Genomic DNA, 24229 nt, shown 5'->3' with positions numbered 1-24229 from the left:
GGCAGTGAAGAAAGCATTTTGTTGTCTCTGTACTGTACACTGACAATGACAATTAAAATTGAATCTGAATCTAATGGAATGTTGGCCTTCATAACAAGAGGATTTCAGTATAGGAGTAGAGAGGTTCTTCTGCAGTTGTATAAGACCCTGGTATTGTGTACAGTTTTGATCTCCTAATTTGAGGAAGGACATCCTTGTGATTGAGGCAGTGTAGCATAGGTTCACGAGATTGATCCCTGGGATGGCGGGACTGTCATATGAGGAACAATTGAAAAGACTAGGCTTGTATTCACTGGAGTTTAGAAGGATGAGGGGGCATCTTATAGAAACAAATAAAATTGTAAAAGGACTGGACAAGCTAGATGCGGGAAAAATGTTCCCAATGTTGGACGAGTCCAGAAACAGGGGCCACAGTCTTAGAATAAAGGGGAGGTCATTTAAGACTGAGGTGAGAAAAAACTTTTTCACCCAGAGAGTTGTGAATTTATGGAATTCCCTGCCACAGAGGGCAGTGGAGGCCAAATCACTGGATGGATTTAAGAGAGAGTTAGATGGAGTTACAGGGGCTAGTGGAATCAAGGGATATGGGGAGAAGGCAGGCACGGGTTATTGATTAGGGACGATCAGTAATGATCACAATGAATGGCGGTGCTGGCTCGAAGGGCCGAATGGCCTCCTCCTGCACCTATTTTCTATGTTTTTATGTAAACCCATCACCATAGCACGTGAAGCAAATATTCTTTAATTCTGAAGTCCAGGACAACTGAGGTCACAGCTTAAGGATACCAGGGGAAATCCTTTAAAACTGAGATCCCAACTTTTTTCACACAGAGAGTGGTGAATCTCTGGAACTCTCTGCCACAGAGGGTAGTTGAGGCCCTTCATTGGCTATATTTAAGAGGGCAGTTAGACCCCGGTAAAGGTGGCTAAGGGGAGCAGGGGGTATGGAGAGAAGGCAGGTACGGGATACTGAGTTGATGATCAGCCATGATCATATTGAATGGCGGTGCAGGCTCGAAGGTCCGAATGGCCTACTCCTGAACCTAATTTCTATGTTTCTACTGTTTCTGCGCCAATTAACTATTTCCCCTTCCTTACAAAGGATGCATTCCACCCCCCACACGGTGTCCAGCGGACCTGTAAATCCCACAGGTTGATAATGGACAGCGTGTAGTCCCTCTCTCATACAACCTGGGCGCAGACGTAACCCCGGTAAAGGGGCAGGCAGCCGGCTTGGACTCTGGTGGTCTTTGTGATGGTAAAATAAGCTGCCGTGCACTGCTGCAGTCATCCTTTAGTTTAGTTTTGAGATACAGGACAGAAACAGGCCCTTCGGCCCACTGAGTCTGCGCCAACCATCCTTTCCCACATAACAACATCCTACCAAATATCCTACACACACACTACCAAAGCCAATTAATCTACAAACCTGTACATCTTTGGAGTGTGGGAGGAAACCGGAGCACCTGGAGAAAACCCACGGGGAGAACATACAAATTCCGTACAGACAACATCCATAGTCAGGATCGAACTCGGGTCTCCGGCGCTGTAAGGCAGCAACTCTAACGCTGTGCCACCGTACCACCTGGTGAATGTGCATGCACAATGCAGTGTGACAGGGAACTCCAGGATTTAGATTCGCAACCAATACATTACCAATATAACTGGCTCAAAGGCTTTCCCTTGTGGCCCGCTCTTCAATAGCTGCATAGAAATCCATTAGTCGTGCAAGCACAAACCTTTAGCAGATTCAGAAGCTGCAAGAAAAACAAAATCTACCATATCTTTAGGCGAAGGAATTTTAGTTCAGTCATAAACTACACTCTCAAAAGTACTGCAGGTAGCCAAGCCTGGTTTTGAGATGATAATCTAACAATGGCAGCAATCTAACAATTGTGAAAACATACATAATCAGTGTAGAAGGGAACAGCAGATGCTGGTTTATACCAAAGATATAGGCGCTGGAGCAATTCAGCGGGTCAGGCAGTGTCTCTGGAGAAATGGGAAGGGTGACATTCCAGGGTAGATGTCGGAAAATGTAGGCAGGCAACAGATGACCGAGCGGGTGCAGCAGCATCTATGGAGCGAAGGAAATAGGCAACGTTTCGGGCCGAAACCCTTCTTCAGACTCCATAGATGCTCCATAGATGCTGCTGCACCCGCTGAGTTTCTCCAGCTTTTTTGTGTAACCTTCGATTCTCCAGCATCTGCAGTTCCCTCTTAAACAGATGACCGAGGGTTGGCTCATAATGGCCCATTGTTTGCTGGGGAAGAGGTGCTAACAAAAGGATACGAACAGTAGAACTGGTAGGACAACTAGGATGGGGGGAGGGAGTGCAGGGATTACTTGAAATTAGATAAGTAAACGTCCTGGTTGTCAGCTGTCCAAGTGAAATACGAGGTGTTGTTCCTCCAATCTGCATATGGCCTCACATGCTTGTATCTCTTCATCATCACCTCACGGGGTCAAGGAGAGAGTGTTCATGTCGCAGCCCTCCCTGCTCCCACCTATCTTTCCACCACCACGCACAAGAAGCGGCAAGGCAGATACCATTGTATGCAGATGCCGAGAAGTGTGTTCAACTCTGGCTGGACTACTTCTAATCTTGTGTGTGGACCTGATAAGAAGAAGAATATCACCTCATTGGGGAGACCTCATTGAAACTTACTGAATAGTGAAATGCCTGGATAGAGTGGAGAGGATGTTTCCACTAGTGGGAGAGTCGAGGACCAGAGGCCATAGCCTCAGTATAAAAGGAGATGCGGAGGAATTTCTTTAGTCAGAGGGTGGTGAATCTGCGTAATTCATTGCCACAGGATGTGGAGGCCAAGGCAATGGATATTTTTAAGGCAGAGCTAGATAGATTCTTCATTAGTATGGGTGTCAGGGATTATGAGGTTTAGGCAGGATAATGGATGGGAAAGATAGATCAACCTTGATTGAATGGCAGAGTACTATTGATGGGCCGAACGGCCCAATTCTGTTCCCACAACCTACGAACAATCCACTCAGCAATTACATGATGTTCTGCACACAAAGTAACAGCACTTTATTAAATATTTCACAAAATATACTTTACATACAATTGATCACACCTGGTGTAAACATGCAGTTAGCAAAACGAGCTGCCTTGCTGGTATCAAGAAGGGACCAAGATTCTTATATGGTCCATCTTCCATGAATTAGGTTAGACAAGAGTGATGGCAGGCCCACTTGTTGGGTTCTAGGTTTTTTTCATATAAAAATCTGAACTTTTAATTTTTAATCTGTAAAATGAACGATTGGAAATTCCATGGCCTGATTACTGCAAGATATGGTGCTTTGTTTAGTTTTGCAATACAGAGTGGAAACGGGCCCTTCAGCCCACGGCAACCGTCGATCACCTGTTCACACAAGCTCCATGTTATCCCACTTTCACTTCCAACACGCTAGGGGCAATTTACAGAAGCCAATTCACCTACAAACCTTTGAATGTGGGAGGATACCATGTGGTCACAGGGAGAACGTGCAAACTCTGTAGAGACAAAACCTATGGTCAATATCGAATCTGGGTTTCTGGCATTGTGCCGCCAGTAATTAAACTACTTTCGTTCGAAATGTATAGTCTGGCTGAGGCAATTATTTCTTAACAGATCATCGAGCAGAGAATAGGAAACAGGATAGACTATTATTTGATAAACTTATTTGGACATTCTCGCACTCACCAATTATACAACCTCAGTTCCGGCAGAAGGTAGTTCCTTACTGCAAAAAGGTTTATTAAAATATATTTATCTGAACCAACATGTACATGTATACACACACACACACACACACCATTGTCTTCATCTTTTCAAGGCAGGTTCCCAATTTGCTTTGCAGCGCCAAACGTCTGCTAAATGTTTTCGATACACAACATAGTCCTTTCACTCAATCACTGTCACTTCCGGAGTCACTTAGTTGCAGATCGCTTCCTGAAGATTTAAGATTAAAACAAAATCAAAGATCTTTTCAGCTTCGGTTGGGCTTAAACCTGGACCTGCCCATGAGTGAATGGTCCAAGATAACAATCAAACGCTTATGTTTCAACACTTCCTCGGGCTACGCATTGTATAATCACCGATTGTATACCAATTTCCCCCCATTGACAAGTGTCACAATGAACAGAGAGATTTTCCAGCAATTTAAATCCTCAAGCAGATGTTTAGAGTACAACCGTGTCTCACATCTCAGTGTCCTCCATCTGAATGCTTCCTGAAGATGCTTCCTCAGCAAGATCTCTTTCCCTGGAGGCATTTTATTAATAGCTAGTACAATCAGGTTACACAGAAAAGCAAGGAAAACTGAATTGCACAGCATCTATGGACGAAGGAAATAGGCAATCTCTTTCCAAAACCCTTCTTCAGACTGATCAGAGGGGTGGGTGGGGACAGTTTTAGCCAGAAGGCTGGAGGGTGGGAGGAGACAGCAGGGGGGCTGGGGAAGGGGAAGAACCTTGAAGAGGTAAATATTGTCATTTGATTTTGACTTGTCAACAGTTATATCGGCCTTACAAGCCATTAAGTAGCTATCTAGATCAGGATTCAAGATTACAGGCATTAAATTGTAAGGAGGGATTATGGAAACTAGGGTTATATTCTCTAGAATTTAAAACATAGACATAGAAACATAGAAAATAGTTGCAGGAGTAGGCCATTCGGCCCTTCGAGCCTGCACCGCCATTCAATATGATCATGGCTGATCATCCAACTTAGTATCCTGTACCTGCCTTCTCTCCATACCCCCTGATCCCTTTAGCCACAAGGGCCACATCTAATTCCCTCTTAAATATAGCAATTTAAAAAATAATGGCCAATTTGAACAAAGTTATCAAGATGCTAACGCTAACCCATAGATGGGACAAACCCATTTCCACAGATTGAAGATTCTCATCTTGGGATAATATTGAAAGTCCATTCAGGGATTAAACTAGAAAACTACACACAGAAAAGTTGAAACATTAACATAACCCTCTGTCATAGAGCATTGAGCACCAACAATTGGGAAATGGCGGCGCACACAGTTGCAGCGGCTCGATGTCCTCCCGGTCAGTGCTTGGTGTTTTTTGTGTATGTGTGCGTGTTGTTTTGTGCCCTGTGTACTTATTGTCGGGCGAACAACGTCTACGGCCGGCAGGATCTTCTTAGGATTGGAGACGGTCGCGAACGGGAGGTTACCGCCGAGTTTGTCCGCTCATATAAGATCCCGGCGGACATAGCGAGGAGCCCCGACTCTCCTTGGATCACCATCCCCGCGGGGAGGAGGCGAAGACGGCGCAGAGAGAGAAGGCAAAAGCGAGGCGGCAGGGCCGGCGAGCAGGCCAGGCTATGGAGGCAGCCACTGAAACCACCGCTTCCCAGCCTGTTTCTCACAAACGCCAGATCCCTCGCTAACAAGATGGATGAACTGAGGCTACAGACTGCAGCTAACAACGCCGTGAAAGACAGCTGTATCCTGTTGATCACAGAGACCTGGCTTCATTCTTTCATTCCGGACTCTGCTATCAAGCTAGCAGGCTACACAGCACAGCGTCATGACAGGACAAGAGACTCTTGTAAGAGCAGAGGTGGGGGGCTCTGTGTGTACGTGAACAACACCTGGTGTACAAACACAATGATTGTGGACAGTCACTGCTCCCCGAACCTGGAGTCTGTGACTGTTAAATGCAGGCCCATTTATCTCCTTAGAGAGTTTACTGTTGTCATGATAACTGCTGTGTACATACCACCGGATGCTAATGCTAACTCGGCTATCGGACATTTGTATGGTAGCACTAGCAGTCAACAGAGCATATATCCTGACGGTGTTCACATCATAGCAGGGGACTTTAATCACGCGGACTTGAAGAAAATGCTCCCCAAATTCTACCAGCATGTTAAATGTGCTACAAGAGGAGCTAACACACTGGACAAGGTCTACTCCAACATCAAGCTGGGCTACAGGGCTAGACCACTACCACACCTGGGTCAGTCGGACCATATGTCCCTGCTTTTAATTCTGCATATGCCCCCCTCAGGAAAACCGCTCCTACCATCACAAAGACCATCACAACCTGGCCTGATGGTGCTTCTCAGCAGCTGCAGGACTGCTTCGACAGGACCAACTGGGATGTGTTTGAACACCGGGACCTGGAGGTGTTCACAGACAGTGTACTGTGTTACATTAAAAACTGCATGGACACGGTCACAGTGGACAAACGCATCCGGGTCTACCCCAACCAGAAGCCCTGGATGACCCGGGAGGTCCAGCGGCTGTTAAAAGAGAGGAACACCGCTTTTAGGTCTGGCAATAGGCCTTTATACAGCACGGCCCGAGCTAACCTGAAGAGAGGCATCAGAGAGGCCAAATTAGACTACAGGAGGAAGATAGAGGACCACCTGGACAGTAACAACAGCAGGCAGGTGTGGCAGGGGATCCAGTATCTCACCAACTACAAGACCAACCTTGGAGCTGCTGAAGGTGACGCCTCGTTGGCAGAGGAGCTGAACCTCTTCTTTGCCGCTTTGAGGTGGAGCCACCCGAGACAGCCACATCACACCACATGGTCCACAGCAGCCTAACCCTCAAGATAGAAGAGCATGAGGTGAGGCGCACGCTGCGGGCCATCAATCCAAGGAAGGCTACAGGACCTGTACGAGGATTTTCAACCAGTCTCTGGCCCAGTCCACTGTTCCACCCTGTCTGAAGTCCGCAACCATAGTCCCCTTGCCTAAAAAACCCCACATCTCCAGCCTCAAGGACTACCGGCCAGTCGCACTCACACCAGTGGTGATGAAGTGTTTTGAAAAACTGGTCCGGGGTCATATCACATCACTCCTGCCCCGAAGCTTTGACACCCACCAGTTTGTGTACAGAGCGAATAGATCTACAGAGGACACGGTAGCCACAGCTCTCCATGCTGCACTGTCCCACCTGGAGCAGCGGGGGAGCTACGTGCGGATGCTCTTTGTGGACTACAGCTCTGCTTTTAATACCATCCTTCCCCACAAACTGGGGGACTTGGGACTTCCACACTCCACCTGCATGTGGATAAATAGCTTCCTGTCGGGTCGCAGCCAGAAAGTCAGAGTGGGCTATCACACATCCACGGCCCTCAGCCTCAGTACCGGCTCTCCACAGTGCTGCGTGCTGACACACATGACTGCACCCCCGCCCACCACAGCAACGCCATTGTCAAATTTGCGGATGACATCTCCGGGGGGGACGAGTACGCCTACCGGGATGAGGCACAGCAGCTGACAGTGTGGTGTGGAGAAAATAGCCTGCTCCTCAACACCTTAAAGCCAAAGGAAATAATAATAGACTTCAGGAAGAATAAAACGGACATGGTACCATTAATTATCAGAGGGGACTGTGTGGAGAGGGTGGCGGATTTCCGCTTCCTGGGAATCCATATTGAGGAGGACTTGACGTGGAGCGTGAACACCTTTGCGCTGCTGAAAAAGGTCCAGCAGAGACTGCACTTCCTGAGGGTGCTCAGGAAGAATAACATCACTCAGAGACTGCTGCTGTCCTTTTATCGGTGCTCCATTGAGAGCATCCTAACATACTGTGTATGCATATGGTACACCAGCTGCACAGCGGCTCAGAGGAAAGCGCTCCAGAGGGCCATTGACAACGTCCAGAGGGTTGTCGGCTGCCCTCTCCTTACCTTGGAGGACTTACACAGTTCCCGCTGCATCAAATAATCCCAGTATTATAAAGGACACATCCCACCCCGGACACTCCCTGTTTGAACTGTTGCCGTCAGGCAGACGGTACGGATCTACAAGGACAAGGACAAACAGACTTAAAAACAGTTTTTACCCCACTGCTGTAAAGGCACTAAATGTAGCCGCCAAGGAACGCAGGTGCGATACATACTAAGGGACTGTGGTACACTGTGAAATCGCCAGAAGGATATAGGGTTGGGTGTTTATGCGTGCTATTTTCATGATATTCATTTTAATTGTTTATCTTTTTTTAATATTTACCTTGTATGTATCGTTAGCTTTTAGAAATGTTTAAATGGTGCACTGACTGGCTGACATTTTTAAATTTTGTTGTACATGGTTCATGTTACAATGACAATAAAGAAACTATTCTATTCTATTCTATATTCTATTCTATTGAAACAGGCCATTCAGCCCATGCCGACCTGCATGCCCCATCGGCACCAGTCCCACCTGCCTGCATTTTGCCTACATTCTTCTAAACCTATCCTATTCAAATGTTTAAACATTGTGATAGTACCCGACTCAATTACTTCCTCTTGCAGCTCATAAAAATGTTGCTCCTCAGGTTCCTATTAAATCTTTTCCTCCTCACCTTAAAGCTATGCCTTCTCGTTCTGGGAATCCCCTACTCTGGATAAAAGACTCAATTTACCCTATCCATTACTCTCGTGTTCTTATACACCTCTAAGATCACCCCTCATGCTCCTATGGTCCAAGGAATAAAGTCCTAGCCTGTTCAATCTCTCCCTATCACTCAGATCCCAGAGTCCTGACAACATCCTCGTACATCTTTACTACGCCCTTTACAGCTTGTTTGAACACTTCAATTGTTAACATTAGATCTAAGATTGAAAATATTTTATGGGGCAATAACAAACAGGTGTTTAGAATTGGGTCCCCGCTGTTCAAGCCGTGTTCTGCGGACTAAATGGCCTATGCCCATCCCCATCTTTTTAAGTCTGAGGAAGGGTCTCGACCCGAAACGTCACCCATTCCTTCTCTCCAGAGATGCTGCCTGTCCCACTGAGTTACTCCAGCATTGTGTGTTTATCTCCCAACCTTTTAACTATATTTATAACTAATTTTAGTGGGCAGCACAGTGGTAGAGTTGCTGCCATACAGTGCCAGAGATCCGGGTTTGATCCTAACTACAGATGCTGTCTGTACACAGTTTGTACGTTCTCCCTGTGACCCCGTGGGCTTTCTCCAAGTGCTCCGGATTCCTCCCACACTCCAAAGACGTACAGGTTTGTCGTTTTCACACCTTACCTGTCCATATCTCTAGACTCCCTCTCTCCTGACTCTCAGTCTGAGGAAGGGTCTCAATCCAAAATGTCACCCATTCCTTCTCTCCAGAGAGGCAGCCTGTCCTGAGTTACTCCAGCATTTTGTGTCTATCTTCAGGTTTGTAAGTTAATTGACTTCTGTAAAATTGTCCCTAATGTTTAAGATTGAACTAGTGTACGGGGATGATAGCTGGTTGGTGCGGACTCAGCGGGCTTAAGGGTGTTTTCTGCACTGTATCCTTAAAATCTAAACTCCACTGTCATACAGTTGACTGTGGGTTATGCCACTGGCTAATCACTTGCAGGTTCAAAGTACAACCATCACTGATTATGCAATGACAGAATCAAAGTACACAGAGCCTGGCATTCACATATCAGAGGCAACTACTTTTCTCGCTTGCCAACAGTGGAAAGGCAAGGCACTGTTGCCTGGTCACCGACAGTAGTTGCCTCTTGCCCCAGTGGCCTAGTGGAAATAGCAGTGGGAACATCGGGACAACCTTAGAAACAGTGCCCTCCATAATGTTTGGGACAAATCATTTATTTATTTGCTTCTGTATTCCACAATTTGAGATTTGTAATAGAAAAAAAAAATCACATGTGCTTAACGTGCACATTGTCAGATTCTATTAAAGGCCATTTTTATACATTTTAGTTTCACCATGTAGAAATTACAGCTGTGTTTATACATAGTCCTCCTCATTTCAGGGCACCATAATGTTTGGGACACAAGGCTTCACAGGTCTTTGTAATTGCTCACATGTATTTAATTGCCTCCTTAATGCAGGTACGAGAGAGCTCCCAGCACCTAGTCTTTCCTTCACTTTGCATCACCGTTGGAAACTTTTACAGTGGCCTCCATAATGCTTGGGACAAAGACCCTTCATTTATTTATTTGCCTCTATACTCCACAATTTGAGATTTGTAAAATCACATGTGGTTAAAGTGCACATTGTCAGATTTTAATAAAGACCATGTTTATTCACCATGTTGGAATTACAGCAGCGTTTATACATAGCACCCCCCCCCCCCCACCCATTTCAGGGCACCATAATGTTTAGTAAGCAAGTTATATTTGGCTTGGGCTTTCGAGTTTCTTTTGATTTGAAGATATATTTACCGTGTGTCAAAATCTACTACCTGCGACACCACTGCGCCACGCTGGCAGGCTGTACGAGTATTGCGTACAGTTTTGGTCTCCTAATCTGAGGAAGGACATTCTTGCCATAGAAGGAGTACAGAGAAGGTTCACCAGTCTGATTCCTGGGATGTCAGGACTTTCATATGAAGAAAGACTAGATAGACTCGGCTAGAATTTAGAAGATTGAGGAGGGATCTTATAGAAACTTACAAAATTCTTAAGGGGTTGGACAGGCTAGATGCAGGAAGATTGTTCCCGACGTTGGGGAAGTCCAGAACAAGGGGTCACAGTTTAAGGATAAGGGGGAAATTATTGCCATAGAGGGAGTGCAGAGACGGTTCACCAGACTGATTCCTGGGATGTCAGGACTGTCTTATGTAGAAAGACTGGATAGACTTGGTTTATACTCTCTAGAATTTAGGAGATTGAGAGGGGATCTTATAGAAATTTACAAAATTCTTAAGGGGTTGGACAGGCTAGATGCAGGAAGACTGTTGCCGATGTTAGGGAAGTCCAGGACAAGGGGTCACAGCTTAAGGATAAGGGGGAAATCCTTTAAAACCGAGATGAGAAGAACTTTTTTCACACAGAGAGTGGTGAATCTCTGGAACTCTCTGCCACAGAGGGTAGTTGAGGCCAGTTCATTGGCTATATTTAAGAGGGAGTTAGATGTGGCCCTCGTGGCTAAAGGGATCAGAGGGTATGGAGAGAAGGCAGGTACGGGATACTGAGTTGGATGATCAGCCATGATCATATTGAATGGCGGTGCAGGCTCGAAGGGCCGAATGGCCTACTCCTGCACCTAATTTCTATGTTTCTATGTTTCTATGAGATGAGAAAAACATTTTTTACACAGAGAGTAGTGAATCTCTGGAATTCTCTGCCACAGAATGTAGTTGAGGCCAGTTCATTGGCTATATTTAAGAGGGAGTTAGATGTGGCCCTTGTGGCTAAAGGGATCAGGGGGTATGGAGAGAAGGCAGGTACAGGATACTGAGTTGGATGATCAGCCATGATCATATTGAATGGTGGTGCAGGCTCGAAGGGCCGAATGGCCTACTCCTGCACCTAATTTCTATGTTTCTATGTTTCTATATATATGTGACAGATTGTGTCTTATGAATCTAGGTTTGACTCCTATTTTCTATGTTTCTATATTCAATCCCGTGCCCTGCGTGGGTTTTCTCCGGGTGCTCCAGTTTCCTCCCGCACTCCAATTTTCTACGCACCTATTTATTTATTTATTTATTACACCGAGGGTGATGGGTGCTTAGAATGCACTGCCAGGGAGACAACTATGATGGTTTAAGAGGCTTCTAGATAGGCACATGGATATAGAAACATAGAAACATAGAAATTAGGTGCAGGAGTAGGCCATTCGGCCCTTCGAGCCTGCACCGCCATTCAATATGATCATGGCTGATCATCCAACTCAGTATCCCGTACCTGCCTTCTCTCCATACCCTCTGATCCCCTTGGCCACAAGGGCCACATCTAACTCCCTCTTAAATATAGCCAATGAACTGGCCTCAACTACCCTCTGTGGCAGAGAGTTCCAGAGATTCACCACTCTCTGTGTGAAAAAAGTTCTCCTCATCTCGGTTTTAAAGGATTTCCCCCTTATCCTTAAGCTGTGACCCCTTGTCCTGGACTTCCCCAACATCGGGAACAATCTTCCTGCATCTAGCCTGTCCAAGCCCTTAAGAATTTTGTAAGTTTCTATAAGATCCCCTCTCAATCTCCTAAATTCTATGCAGGTAGTGGCAAGGTAGGAATCACGTGTGGGCAGATGGTTAGTTTATCTTGACATTATGTTTGGCACAGGCGTTGTAGGCGAAGGAAGTGTTCCTGTGCTGTACTTGTCGGAATTATAATAATAATAATAATATCTTTTATTGTCATTACACAAAGGTGCAACGAGATTTGGTATGCAGCTTTCATCCGATGTCATAACTTAATCAACTAAACATTTCGAAAACAATAAAACGATTATCCAATGAATGTGTCACACACCTGAAATGTAAAATGATTATTTGTTTGGTTACCTAAAAGTGGAAAAGCAAGTTACTTACGTAATGTGTTAAGAGTTTCTTCAGGTTGGTTGTCAGCCTCCTGAGGTAGTGGCGTTGATGTTAATGGCATAGAGGCATGAGAGGAAGGCACTGTGTTGGGAGGTAGAGGTTGAGCTGGCTTGTGCGCCTCGTCTTCAGAATCACTAGAGCTTTCACTGCTCGAGGAGGAGGAGCCCTTGGAGTCCGACGAACTATCCGATGAACTCATCTGGTCCATAGCGCCAACCTCTGCCATCAGCTCTACAACACAGAATAACATAGAAGGTAGATAAACGTGCTTGAGGGTCAGGGAGCATCTCTGGTAAACAAAACATAGAAACATAGAAAATAGATGCAGCAGTAGGCCATTCGGCCCTTCGAGTCTGCACCTCCATTCACTATGATAATGGCTGATCCTCCAACTCAGTATCCTGTACCTGCCTTCTCTCCATACGCCCTGATTCCCCCTAGCCACAAGGGCCACATCTAACTCCCTCTTAAATATAGCCAATGAGCTGGCCTCAACTACCTTCTGTGGCAGAGAATTCCAGAGATTCACCACTCTCTGTGTAAAAAATGTTTTTCTCGTCCTAAAAGATTTCCCCTTTATCTTTAAACTGTGACCCCTTGTCCTGGACTTCCCCAACACCGGGAACAATCTTCCTGCATCTAGCCTATCCAACCCCTTAAGAATTTTGTAAGTTTCTATAAGGTCCCCCCTCAATCTTCTAAATTCTAGCGAGTACAAGCCGAGTCTATCCAGTGGGTAACATTTCAGGTCGGGCCCCTTCATATTAAAGAAGGGTCCCAATCTAAAACATCAGTCATACAGCATGGAAACAGATCCTTTAACCTAACTTGCCATACCGACCAACATGCCCAATTTACACTAGTCGCACCTGCCTGCGTTTGGCCCAAATCCCTTTAAACCTGTCACATCCATGTACCTGTCTAAATGTTTTTATAAATGTTGTCATAGTACTGAGACACATTGGATAACCTGTGTTTTACATACTATTCAAGCGGATCATACCGTACACGAGTGCATTAAAGAGAAAGGAAAATGCAGAATGTTGTGTAGATGCAAGGAACAGTAGATGCTGATTTACCAAATAATCAACCTAACTCAGTGGGTTAGGTGGCATCTTTGGAAGCGATGGATTCATGGATAATAGAATATCGTGTTTCAACGACAGAGAAAGTGTGAGTAAAATGTAAGGGGATCAAGAGTTATAGATTAGAAGATCTGGAAATTTATCCCCAGCTTAAGCATCTGATAACAGCAGATAAGTTGTCCCTGAATCTGGTAGTACATGCTTTAAATTTTGGCATCTTCTCCCCAAAAGGAGAAGGGAGAAGAGAATGACCAGGCAATAAATGATCCTGATAATGATGGCAGCTTTCCCAAGATGATGTGAAGTGCTTATGTACAGATGGAGTCAATGTGACAGATTGAAGTTTTGGTTATGAAAATGGAGGGAACAGGATTGAGATGACCAAACTGGCTTGCAGTGTGAAGAAAAGACCGAGGATATCGTTATATTTCAGGATAATTCTCAAATAATGAACACCTACAGCAGTTATAAGTGTAGCCTGATGGTGCTTTGCATTGTCAAGCTGCAACTGGCAATGAACGAGTGGCCGAGCGAGGTAACAAGAGTTCAGTAATAACACTGGAAGGTTGTGAGGCTATTAGCTGGTCAGTGTTGCAGTTTTCCCTCAGTCTGGAGTTAGAAATTTGTGAGATCTGGATGAGAGTTAGAAATTTGATTTAAATACCCATCCAATGAAAGATGAATAGGAAGTATTGTAAAAAAATCACTTAGAAAGGTTGAGACGCAAGGAACTGCAGATGCTGGAAGCTTGAGCAAAACATTAAGTGCTGAAGGACAACAGATCAGGCAGAATAAGCATATAACCATATAACAATTACAGCACGGAAACAGGCCATCTCGGCCCTTCTAGTCCGTGCCGAACACTTACTCTCACCTAGTCCCATCTACCTGCACTCAGACCATAACCCTCCATTCCTTTCCCGTCCATATACCTATCCAATTTATTTTTAAATGATAAAACCGAACCTGCCTCCACCACTTCCACTGGAAGCTCATTCCACACAGCTACCACTCTCTGAGTAAATAAGTTCCCCCTCATGTTACCCCTAAACTTTTGTCCCTAATTCTCAATTCATGTCCTCTTGTTTGAATCTTCCCTACTCTCAATGGAAAAAGCTTATCCACGTCAACTCTGTCTATCCCTCTCATCATTTTAAAGACCTTTATCAAGTCCCCCTTTAACCTTCTGTGGAGGGAATATTGGAGAATCTGTGGAGGGAATGGAGAGACGACATTTTTAGTCATAACGCTTGCTGGAATCTTGAGAAATAATTTGATTATAATTAGACCATCGAACAATGTAAATAAACACACAAATACATAATGAAATTTAAATGCTGTATAAAAGCGCAGATCGGAGACCAAGAAAGCACACACAATCAGAGAGCAGAAGTTACAAGCTTTTGATTACCCAAGGCAGGTAGGTGATTAGCAATTTGTTTTTTGAACTGGTGTTAAATCATGGTAAAGATCGGGAAGCATTGTTTAAATATACATGAGTGATAAAGGTTCTGGAATAAAGTTTATCCCCGTAGATAGGAAATGAGCAGCTGAGAATTCCCGTTGCCAATGGGAACTGTGGGTGTATCCCATATCCTGAGGAAAGAGTAGGAGTGCCCAATATGCTTACACTTGAGCTCAAAGTTTAAACTTGAAGAGGAGACAGAATTTCGTGGATCATGCGCTGTGTCAGAGTTATGCAGCATACAAACGAGCCATTCAGCCCAACTCATCCATGTTGACCAACATGCCTTCCTGAGATAGTCCCATTTGCCTGCATTTGGCCCATAATGCAGGGCCGGATTTAGATGAAGAGGGCACTAGGCTATTCCACTTGTGAGGCCCTTCCCAATCCCCCACCCCCACGGCGAGAGGAAGATGGAAGAGTCCACCAGATTGACACCGATGTGCAGCTGAGCGTGGCCAATGAGATAAGGGCTGGAAAGCTGCGCTTTTTATTTATTGCCAGTGCTAGTGTCGAGTTATCGGCTTAAAACACTATTATTCTGAAATGGAGGGCAAGGAAAATTACTGAAGTGTTGTTTAGAAACTACAGTGCGTTGTGACAACATATGTACGAAAGGCCTATGACAGTGTCAAAAATATTACACACCAGGCCCGTATGAAGCTTTTCAAAAAGGGGGGTGGCATGGCAGGATTATAAAAGATTTATGTGAAATAAGTGCACACAGCGCATATCACAAGCGCAAAGCTCAGAGACCCTTGCGGCCGGGGTCAGGGCCCACTTAAGGGCCCTGGACGCTCTGGGGTTTTAGATGCTCTCTGGTGCATTCTGAGCCTTATTTTGGAGCATTTCTGCACCTAATTTATGACCAATATTTCAGAAATAATTTTGGTTGAGTCAAGAGTAATGAGTGGTTGGAATGGGATGATTGGGATCATTGTTGTATGCATTTTTTTAAAATCAAGAATTGAAGCTGTCCTTGTTTTAATAATCAAGTTGTACTGTAAAATGTTATGCAAAATGTTATAAAGGAGCATGCAAACACTGCAAATAAAATATTGTAAGTTTTTACAGTAAACAATACCTTTTTTTTTAAAATGTTTTGTGCGTTGATTTGATTGCCTGTTACTGTTCGACTGTGTTAGTGTGTGCACATAAAAACTATGATGCTAAATGATAGTCGCAAACTATGGAATACATATTTTTCAGTATTGTTATCAAGGAAAAGAAAGCAGTTCCAATTGTTTGATATTATTCATATGGAGGAGAAAATATAATTGCTTTAAAACCTACCTTAATTTTGCAATCTCACTCAAGATAATCCCCCTTTCCCTCTCCCTCTCCCCCTTCCTCCTTCCCCCTCCCTCTCCCCCTCCCGAGAACATTGATGCAATTATAAAGAAAGCACATCAGCGCCTCTACTTCCTGAGAAGATTACAGAGAGTCACAGGTGCGGGGAAACAGGTGCACAGTAGTGCACCTAGTCCCTTTCTGGTCGGAGAGGCTGCTTCCCTCCGAGCTGCTTCTTCGCCACTTCCATCGGACTGGAGCGGCGTTTCCTGTCGGGAACGGCCGGGACTACAGCTTCGGCGGCAGCACAGCGCTGGGACACCATCACGGAGCGGACGATTCCCTAACCGGGTCGCCGTGCGGTACACTCCAGACTGCTGTGACCGCCGACTTCCAACATCCGAGGAGCTGTGGCTGCGGGCGTCCAGCCGCGGGCGGGCGGCGCTGGATTAAAAACACAGCGGAGCCTGGGATCCGAGATCGCCAGAGTCGGAGCTCCAACCAGAGCGGCCTGAGGACTTTGGGTACCGCGGTCTCCGGGGAGGAAGCGGCCGCTCCAGACTTTCCAAGCCGCTGAGGAGTGTTCAGCTGACGCCGAAGTTCCATCTTCCCAGCAAGAGAGCCCGAAAACATCGGACTGGCTGCGGAGGCCACAAAGAGGCCCCAGGATGGATGGGAAGGGGGGCCAATACAGGATGAATTGGGGGACCAGTGTAGGATGGATGGGGAGTGGCAGGAGAATCAGTGCAAGGTGGATAGGGTGATCAGCGCAGGATGAATAGATTGGGAGGGGGGAGGTGGGGAGGGGAGCACAGGGGATGTCAGTGAGGACTGAATAGAGATGGGAATGGGGATAAGTATGGGATGGAGAGGAGGGGTCTCAGGATACGGTGGGTGGGGGGGGGGGGGGGGGGGGAAGAGAGAGAGAGAGAGAGAGAGAGAGAGAGAGGCAGTCATCGGACAGGGATGGCATCATCGCCCCGCTGCCTTGGCCGTCCCTGCCCACCACCAAGTACCACTGCCAAAGGGGGAGGCAGTTGGGATCTCCTCCACACCGTCTCCCCTCCTCCACCAGCCAACAGGAGGGGGCGAGCGGTGCAGGTGCTTCAGACGGCGAAAGGAGGCCTCCCCATTTCTCCCTCCCTCCTCCCAGCCCCGGTGTGCGAGAGGGTTTGTTTCGAAAGCAGCGGCCGCTATCAGGACGGGCGGGGTGCGGGAGGAGGAGGAGGAGGTGCTGTGTGGGGCCCGTCATTCACTCTGACCCACCGTCACCCCTCACCTAGTATCTTTGCCCCGCACGACAGCCGCTGCCGACACGAAACGTCACGTTCCTTTTCTCCAGATTTGCTGCCTGACCCGCTGAGTTACTCCAGCATTTTGTGTCTATCTTCGGTTTAAACCAGTATCTGCAGTGCCAAGCTGGGCAAAATTACTCGGCGTTTAGGTTGCCCGGCGGCACTTTGGGTGGTCATTGGCACCCGGGCAACTGCTAATTTCGAGCCCTGGTCTTTCTGCTGACTGTTAAAATCAGAATTATCTAATCCTCCATGGCCAGAGTGGGTCCCACTCCCAATTGGAGGAGCAGCACTTCATATTTTGCTTGGGTGGTTTAGTTTATAGTCACGTGTACTGAGGTACAGTAAAAAGCTATTGGCTCTGTGTTTAACATCATCATCTAAACTAACTAGAGGTTTACGCAAGAAGGAACTGCAGATACACACAAAATGCTGGAGTAACTCAGTGGGACATGCAGCATCTCTGGAGAGAAGGAATGGGCGACGTTTCGGGTCGAGGCCCTTCTTCACACTAAAGAGGTTGTTTCTTGAATTATGATATTCAGCAGAAAAAGGGCAATTTAGGAACAAGATGAGGATTAATTTATTCTGTGAAGGTTGTGAACATTTTAAATATTCTGCTCCATAGATCTGTGGATGCTCACTCATTCGGTAGATTTAAATCAGATTTGGGCATTATAGGCAACAAGGAATAGTGGTGGGAGGTTGCAATGGATATGGAAGGTATGAGGATATGAGGAGGTTGCGCCCTGGTAAAGCAGCTGGCCCTGATGGTGTATGCCCCAGGCTACTAAAAGACTGTGCAGCTCAGCTGGCGGAGCCACTCCAGACCATTTTCAACCTGAGCCTCCAGTCAGGGAGGGTACCAGGTCTGTGGAAAACATCATGTCTCGTGCCGGTTCCCAAAGCAGGGCGGCCGACCGAGATCAACGACTACAGACCGGTGGCCCTTACATCCCATATCATGAAAACAATGGAGCGGCTACTCATTCGTCTCCTGAGACCACAAGTCCAGCACGCACTCGACCCACTACAGTTTGCATACCAGGAGAACATTGGGGTGGATGATGCAGTCCTCTACATGCTGCACCGGATCTACTCCTTTTTGGACAAACCCGGTGGCTATGTGAGGATTATGTTCTTCGACTTCTCAAGTGCGTTCAACACCATCCAACCCCTGATTCTGAATGACAAGCTTAAGAAGATGGGGGTGGATTCCACATTTATCTCCTGGATAGACGACTACCTGACGGGTCGAGCACAGTTTGTCAAGCTGGGGGACAGCATCTCTGGCACAGTGGTGTGCAATGTTGGAGCCCCACAGGGAACGGTTCTGGCCCCGTTCCTCTTCACCCTGTATACAGCAGACTTTAACTATAAGTCTGACACATGCCACGTACAGAAATATTCAGATGATACAGCGATTGTGGCATGTGTACGGAACGGGCAGGAGGAGGAATACAGGAACTTGACCAGTTCCTTTTGTGCCTGGAGTGAAGAGAACTGTCTCATCCTGAACACAACTAAGACTAAAGAGATGGTGGTTAACTTTGGCAGGTCCAAGCTCCCCCTTCAGCTGGTCAACGCTGCTGGGGCTGACATTGAGGTGGTGCAGACATATAAATACCTTGGAGTGCACCTCGATAACAAACTGAACTGGTCTGTCAACTCTCACTCCCTCTACAAAAAAGGCCAAGAGCAGACTCTTTTACCTCAGAAGGCTCAAATCCTTCAATGTGTGTAATGACATGCTGCACATGTTTTACAACACTGTGATTGCAAGTGTTATTTTCTAAGCTGTTGTCTGCTGGGGCAACAGCACGAGTGCAAAAAGCAACAAGAAGCTGGTCAAACTGGTTAAACGAGCTAGCTCAGTGCTGGAGGGGAGAGTAGACTCTGGATGGATGGATGTGCTTGAGAGGCGTATGAGGCACAAGGTGCAGGTCATCCTGAAAAACCCCGGGCATCCCCTCCATGTAATTCTGGAGAGTCAAAAGAGCACTCGGAACACCAACCGGCTCCTCTCCCTGCCCTGTAGAACGGAGCGGTTCAGGAGATCCTTCACCCCTGCAGCCATTAGATTTTATAAATCGGACCGCTAGGCTATAGGGGGATGCATTTTTGCAATTTTTAATTTTTAATTGTTAATTATTGGTCCTTTTAAGTATTTATTGCTCTCAGGTAGTGTCCACATTGTATTCTATGTATTTTATATCTGCGTTCGTTTTGAATCTGTGGGTTTGTTGGTTGGGGGCTTCTGGACATCTGAATTTCCCTGAGGGGATCAATAAAGTATTTATTAGATAAACTATCTTACTGAATGTTGGAACAGACCACCTGGCCAAATCTTGCATTGTTGTATCACCCCTACATACCTCGTTCAATGTCATCCATGTGAGAGGCTGGTGAAAGTTTTTCCTTTGGAGGCGAGCTCTTTGATACAAAGGCGGCCTTGGCACTGAGGCGCATTTGTTGCCCCAGGCGATTGGTCTGCTGATCAAGGCGAGATTGGACTTTGCTGCTTCCTTCCGCCCTGCAGGGAATAGAAAGATGTTTAATTTAGTTTACTGCACAGAAACAGGCTCTTCAGACCACCGACCAGCGATCCCTGCACACCAATATCCCTGCACACCACTATAGGATCTTTGCCAATACTACCATACACACACACCCAGGGTCAATTTACAGTTTTACCAAAGTCAATTAACCTACAAACCTGTACGAGCGTGGGAGGACACCAGACCACACGGAGAAAACCCATGTAGGTCACGGGGAGAATGTACAGTCAGCACCTGTGGTCAGGATGTCTGGTGCTGTAAGGCAGTGGCTCCATCGCTGCTCTACCATGCTGCCCGTTAAAGCACAGTAATAGCTCACTGCGTCCACGAGGTCTCTCCCTTTGTGTCTACATACCTCCACACAAGCCACCACATAGACCACATGGAGCAGTGGTACCACCGACCTCATAGAAACATAGAAACATAGAAATTAGGTGCAGGAGTAGGCCATTCGGCCCTTCGAGCCTGCACCGCCATTCAATATGATCATGGCTGATCATCCAACTCAGTATCCCGTACCTGCCTTCTCTCCATACCCCCTGATCCCCTTAGCCACAAGGGCCACATCTAACTCCCTCTTAAATATAGCCAATGAAGTGGCCTCAACTACCCTCTGTGGCAGAGAGTTCCAGAGATTCACCACTCTCTGCGTGAAAAAGTTCTTCTCATCTCGGTTTTAAAGGATTTCCCCTTTATCCTTAAGCTGTGACCCCTTGTCCTGGACTTCCCCAACATCGGGAACAATCTTCCTGCATCTAGCCTGTCCAACCCCTTAAGAATTTTGTAAGTTTCTATAAGATCCCCTCTCAATCTTCTAAATTCTAGAGAGTATAAACCAAGTCTATCCAGTCTTTCTTCATAAGACAGTCCTGACATCCCAGGAATCAGTCTGGTGAACCGTCTCTGCACTCCCTCTATGGCAATAATGTCCTTCCTCAGATTTGGAGACCAAAACTGTACACAATACTCCAGGTGTGGTCTCACCAAGACCCTGTACAACTGCAGTAGAACCTCTCTGCTCCTATACTCAAATCCTTTTGCAATGAAAGCTAACATACCATTCGCTCCCTTCCATTGACTCCATTTATACCTCACATGGCCTCGGCAATGCCACCAGCATAATCAAAGACCAGTCTCACCGCCCGGCCACTCCCTCCTCTCCCCTCTCCCATCGGGCAAAAGGGAAAGAATTTCTGGAGTTCTCTGTACCAAACATTGAGCTAGACTCTATGTGCTACTTCACTGGTTAATTAACAAATCTGCTTCACTACATTACTCATCATAGCCTGTGACATTTAAAAAATCCTTTGTTTTCTTGTAATAATTTTTGTGGCCTTGATTATAGTTCACCGTTATCTTCTTTGCAAAAACAAAAGAATCAGTATCTACACACATCCCTAGTATTATTTTAGTTCATCACCTCTAATAAGGGAAACAAGACCTTTGGCCCACAGAGTTCACGCCTGTTCATACTAGTCCCACATTCGCAGCCAATCCGCACACACTATAAACTGAAGGCAGTTTTTGACCGTTGTTTTCCCAAAGGGGGGTGCTTCACAATGTGAGGTGCATCGATCAGTTTTGGGCCCCGCATCGGAGGACGGATGTGGAGGCATTGGAGAGTGGGTCAAGAGCAGGTTTACAAGAATGATCCCAGGAATGAATGGGTTAACTTATGATGAGCGTTTGACGGCAGAGGGCCTGTACTCGCTGGAGTTTAGAAGGATGAGGTCTCATTGAAACTTACCGAATGGTGAAAGGCCTGGATAGAGTGGACATGGCGAGAATGTTTCCACTAGTGGGAGAGTCTGGGACCAGAGGTCTTACCCTCACAATAAAAAGACATACCTTTACAAATGAGATGGAGACATTTCTTTAGTCAGAGGGTGGTGAAACTCAGGAATTAATTGCCACAGACGGCTGCGGGGGCCTTCAATGGATATTTTTAAGGCAGAGATTGACAGATTGTCGATTAGTATGGGTGTCAGGTGTTAAGGGAAGGTGGTAGGAGAAGGGCTTGCGAGGGAAAGATGTGATCATTTTTTGGATCACATTCTCCAGGCTCTGCGGCCTACCATTGATGGAGCTGGTAGCAGCCTCGGACTGTCGCGAGCCCCACTGCGGGGCGCGGACTTAACATCGGAGCTGATCCCTTGCCTGGAATCGCTCACTCCGCGGCCTGCGGACTTACCAACAAGGGCTCGCAGTCTCGAGAGAGGCCGAGTCGGGAGCTCCAACGCCGCAGAAGGTTCAACCAGCCCCGATGCGAGATTTGATCACCCGGCGCGGGGAGCTGACAACCCCCCGATGCGGGAGCTTAATGCCTCGACGCGGAGGGCCTGAACACCACCAGCTAAGGGAGTCAAGATCATCCCGTCAACGGGGGCTCGAGGCCTCCAACCAAGGAAGAACACAAGGGAAGGACTTGAACTTTATTTCGCCTTCCATCACAATGAGGAATTTGTAGGTCACTGTAGTGGATGTTCATGTTAAATTGTGTTTTTGAGTCTGTTGCTTTTTAATTGTATGACTGACCTGGCCAGTGAAATTCCTTGTATGTTGCAAAACATACTTGGCGAATAATCTGATTCTGATCATGTCAACACACACAGAGCATTTAACACCCACCTGGTTTTCTTCACCGTTATGTTGCTGCTGAGCTTTTCGAGCCGATATTCCCCAGTGTCGTGATTTACTATGAGAATACATTCTTTTAAGTATGGTCTCTTCGAGCCTTTAAACACTGACATGGGTGGTGTTGATCCCTGTCCAAGTAAAACCAGAAAGTCTAGTTTGAAACGAAAGTTAGGACCAGTGTTGATATGCAATACAATCATGATTTTGCACCGTGGAAAGACAATAGAAGCTTTGGTTAAAGGATTGAATAGAACAGTTAGCACAGGCACCAGCCCACAATATCTGTGCCGAACCTGATGCCAGTTATACTAATCTCATGTGTGCACAGGATTTATATCCCTCCATTCCCCAATATGATGACATGTCAAGCAGAAACGTCACCTATTCCTTTTCTAAAGAGATGCTGCCTAACCCGCTGAGTTACTCCAGCATTTTGTGCCTTCCACTATTCCACATGCCCACTTAGAATAAAGGGGAGGCCATTTAAGACTGAGGTGAGAAAAAAACTATTTCACCCAGAGAGTTGGGAATTTGTGGAATTTCCTGTCACAGTGGGCAGTGGAGGCCAAATCACTGGGTGGATTTAAGAGAGAGTTAGATAGAGCTCTAGGGGCTAGTGGAATCAAGGGATATGGGGAGAAGGCAGGCATGGGTTCGTGACGGGACGATCAGCCATGATCACAATGAATGGCGTGCTGGCTCGAAGGGCCGAATGGCCTCCTCCTGCACCTATTTTCTATGTTTCTATTAAACCCTACTATCGTAAATGCCTCCACCACCACCTCTGGCGTACCACACACCACCCTCAAAACAAAATCTTGCCGTGAACATCTCCTTTAAACTTTACCCACTCTCATTTTGAATAGGGCCTGGATAGAGTGGATGGGGAGATGTTGTTGCCACTAGAGGGAGTGTCTAGGACTAGACGCCATAGCCTCAGAATAAAAGGACGTACCTTTAGAAACGGGACGTGGATTTAGTCAGTAGGTGGTAAATCTGTGGAATTTATTGCCGCAGATGGCTGTGGAGGCCATCAATGGACATACTTAACGTGGAAATTCAGATTCTTGATTAGTAAGGGGGTCAAATGTTATCTCACTTTTCAAGAAAGGAGCGAGAGAGAAAACGGGGAATTACAGACCAGTTAGCCTGACTTCGGCGGTGGGAAAGATGCTGGAGTCAATTACTAAAGAGGTAAGGCTAGATGCAGGACAGGCTAGATGCAGGCTGGATGCAGGAAGATTATTCCCGATGTTGGGGAAGTCCAGGACAAAGGGTCACAGTTTAAGGATAAAGGGGAAATCCTTTTGGACTGAGATGAGAAAAACATTTTTCACGCAGAGAGTGGTGAGTCTCTGGAACTCTCTGCCACAGAAGGTAGTTGAGGCCAGTTCATTGGCTATATTTAAGAGGGAGTTAGATGTGGCCCTTGTGGCTAAAAGGATCAGGGGACATGGAGAGAAGGCAGGTACAGGATACTGAGTTGGATGATCAGCCATGATCATATTGAATGGCAGTGCAGGCTCGAAGAGCCGAATGGCCTACTCCTGCACCTATTTTCTATGTTTCTATGTAATAATGGGACATTTGGATAGCAATAAAAGGATTAGTCCAGATCAACATGGATTTATGAAAGGGAAATCACGTTTGACTAATC

General features: G+C 46.3%; 1 protein-coding gene across 1 annotated transcript in view; it reads right to left on the bottom strand.

The window, feature by feature from the left end:
- Positions 1 to 3026: 3026 nt before the first annotated feature.
- The window catches only part of eaf2 (ELL associated factor 2), a 40557-nt gene continuing 19354 nt past the window's right edge, over positions 3027 to 24229 (bottom strand). Inside the window, exons 3-6 of the mRNA XM_055631767.1 lie at positions 22564 to 22700; positions 19753 to 19910; positions 12234 to 12473; positions 3027 to 3954 (exon numbers count right to left, since the gene is read on the bottom strand). Of these exons, the coding sequence (XP_055487742.1) occupies positions 3911 to 3954; positions 12234 to 12473; positions 19753 to 19910; positions 22564 to 22700 (579 nt within the window). The 3' untranslated portion in view covers positions 3027 to 3910. The remainder of the gene's footprint in view (positions 3955 to 12233; positions 12474 to 19752; positions 19911 to 22563; positions 22701 to 24229) is intronic.

Source organism: Leucoraja erinacea, unplaced genomic scaffold (assembly GCF_028641065.1).
Source record: "Leucoraja erinacea ecotype New England unplaced genomic scaffold, Leri_hhj_1 Leri_89S, whole genome shotgun sequence".
NCBI lineage: Eukaryota > Metazoa > Chordata > Chondrichthyes > Rajiformes > Rajidae > Leucoraja > Leucoraja erinaceus.
The sequence above is the reverse complement of the archived record's forward strand: the minus strand, read 5'-3'. Positions and strand labels throughout refer to the sequence as shown.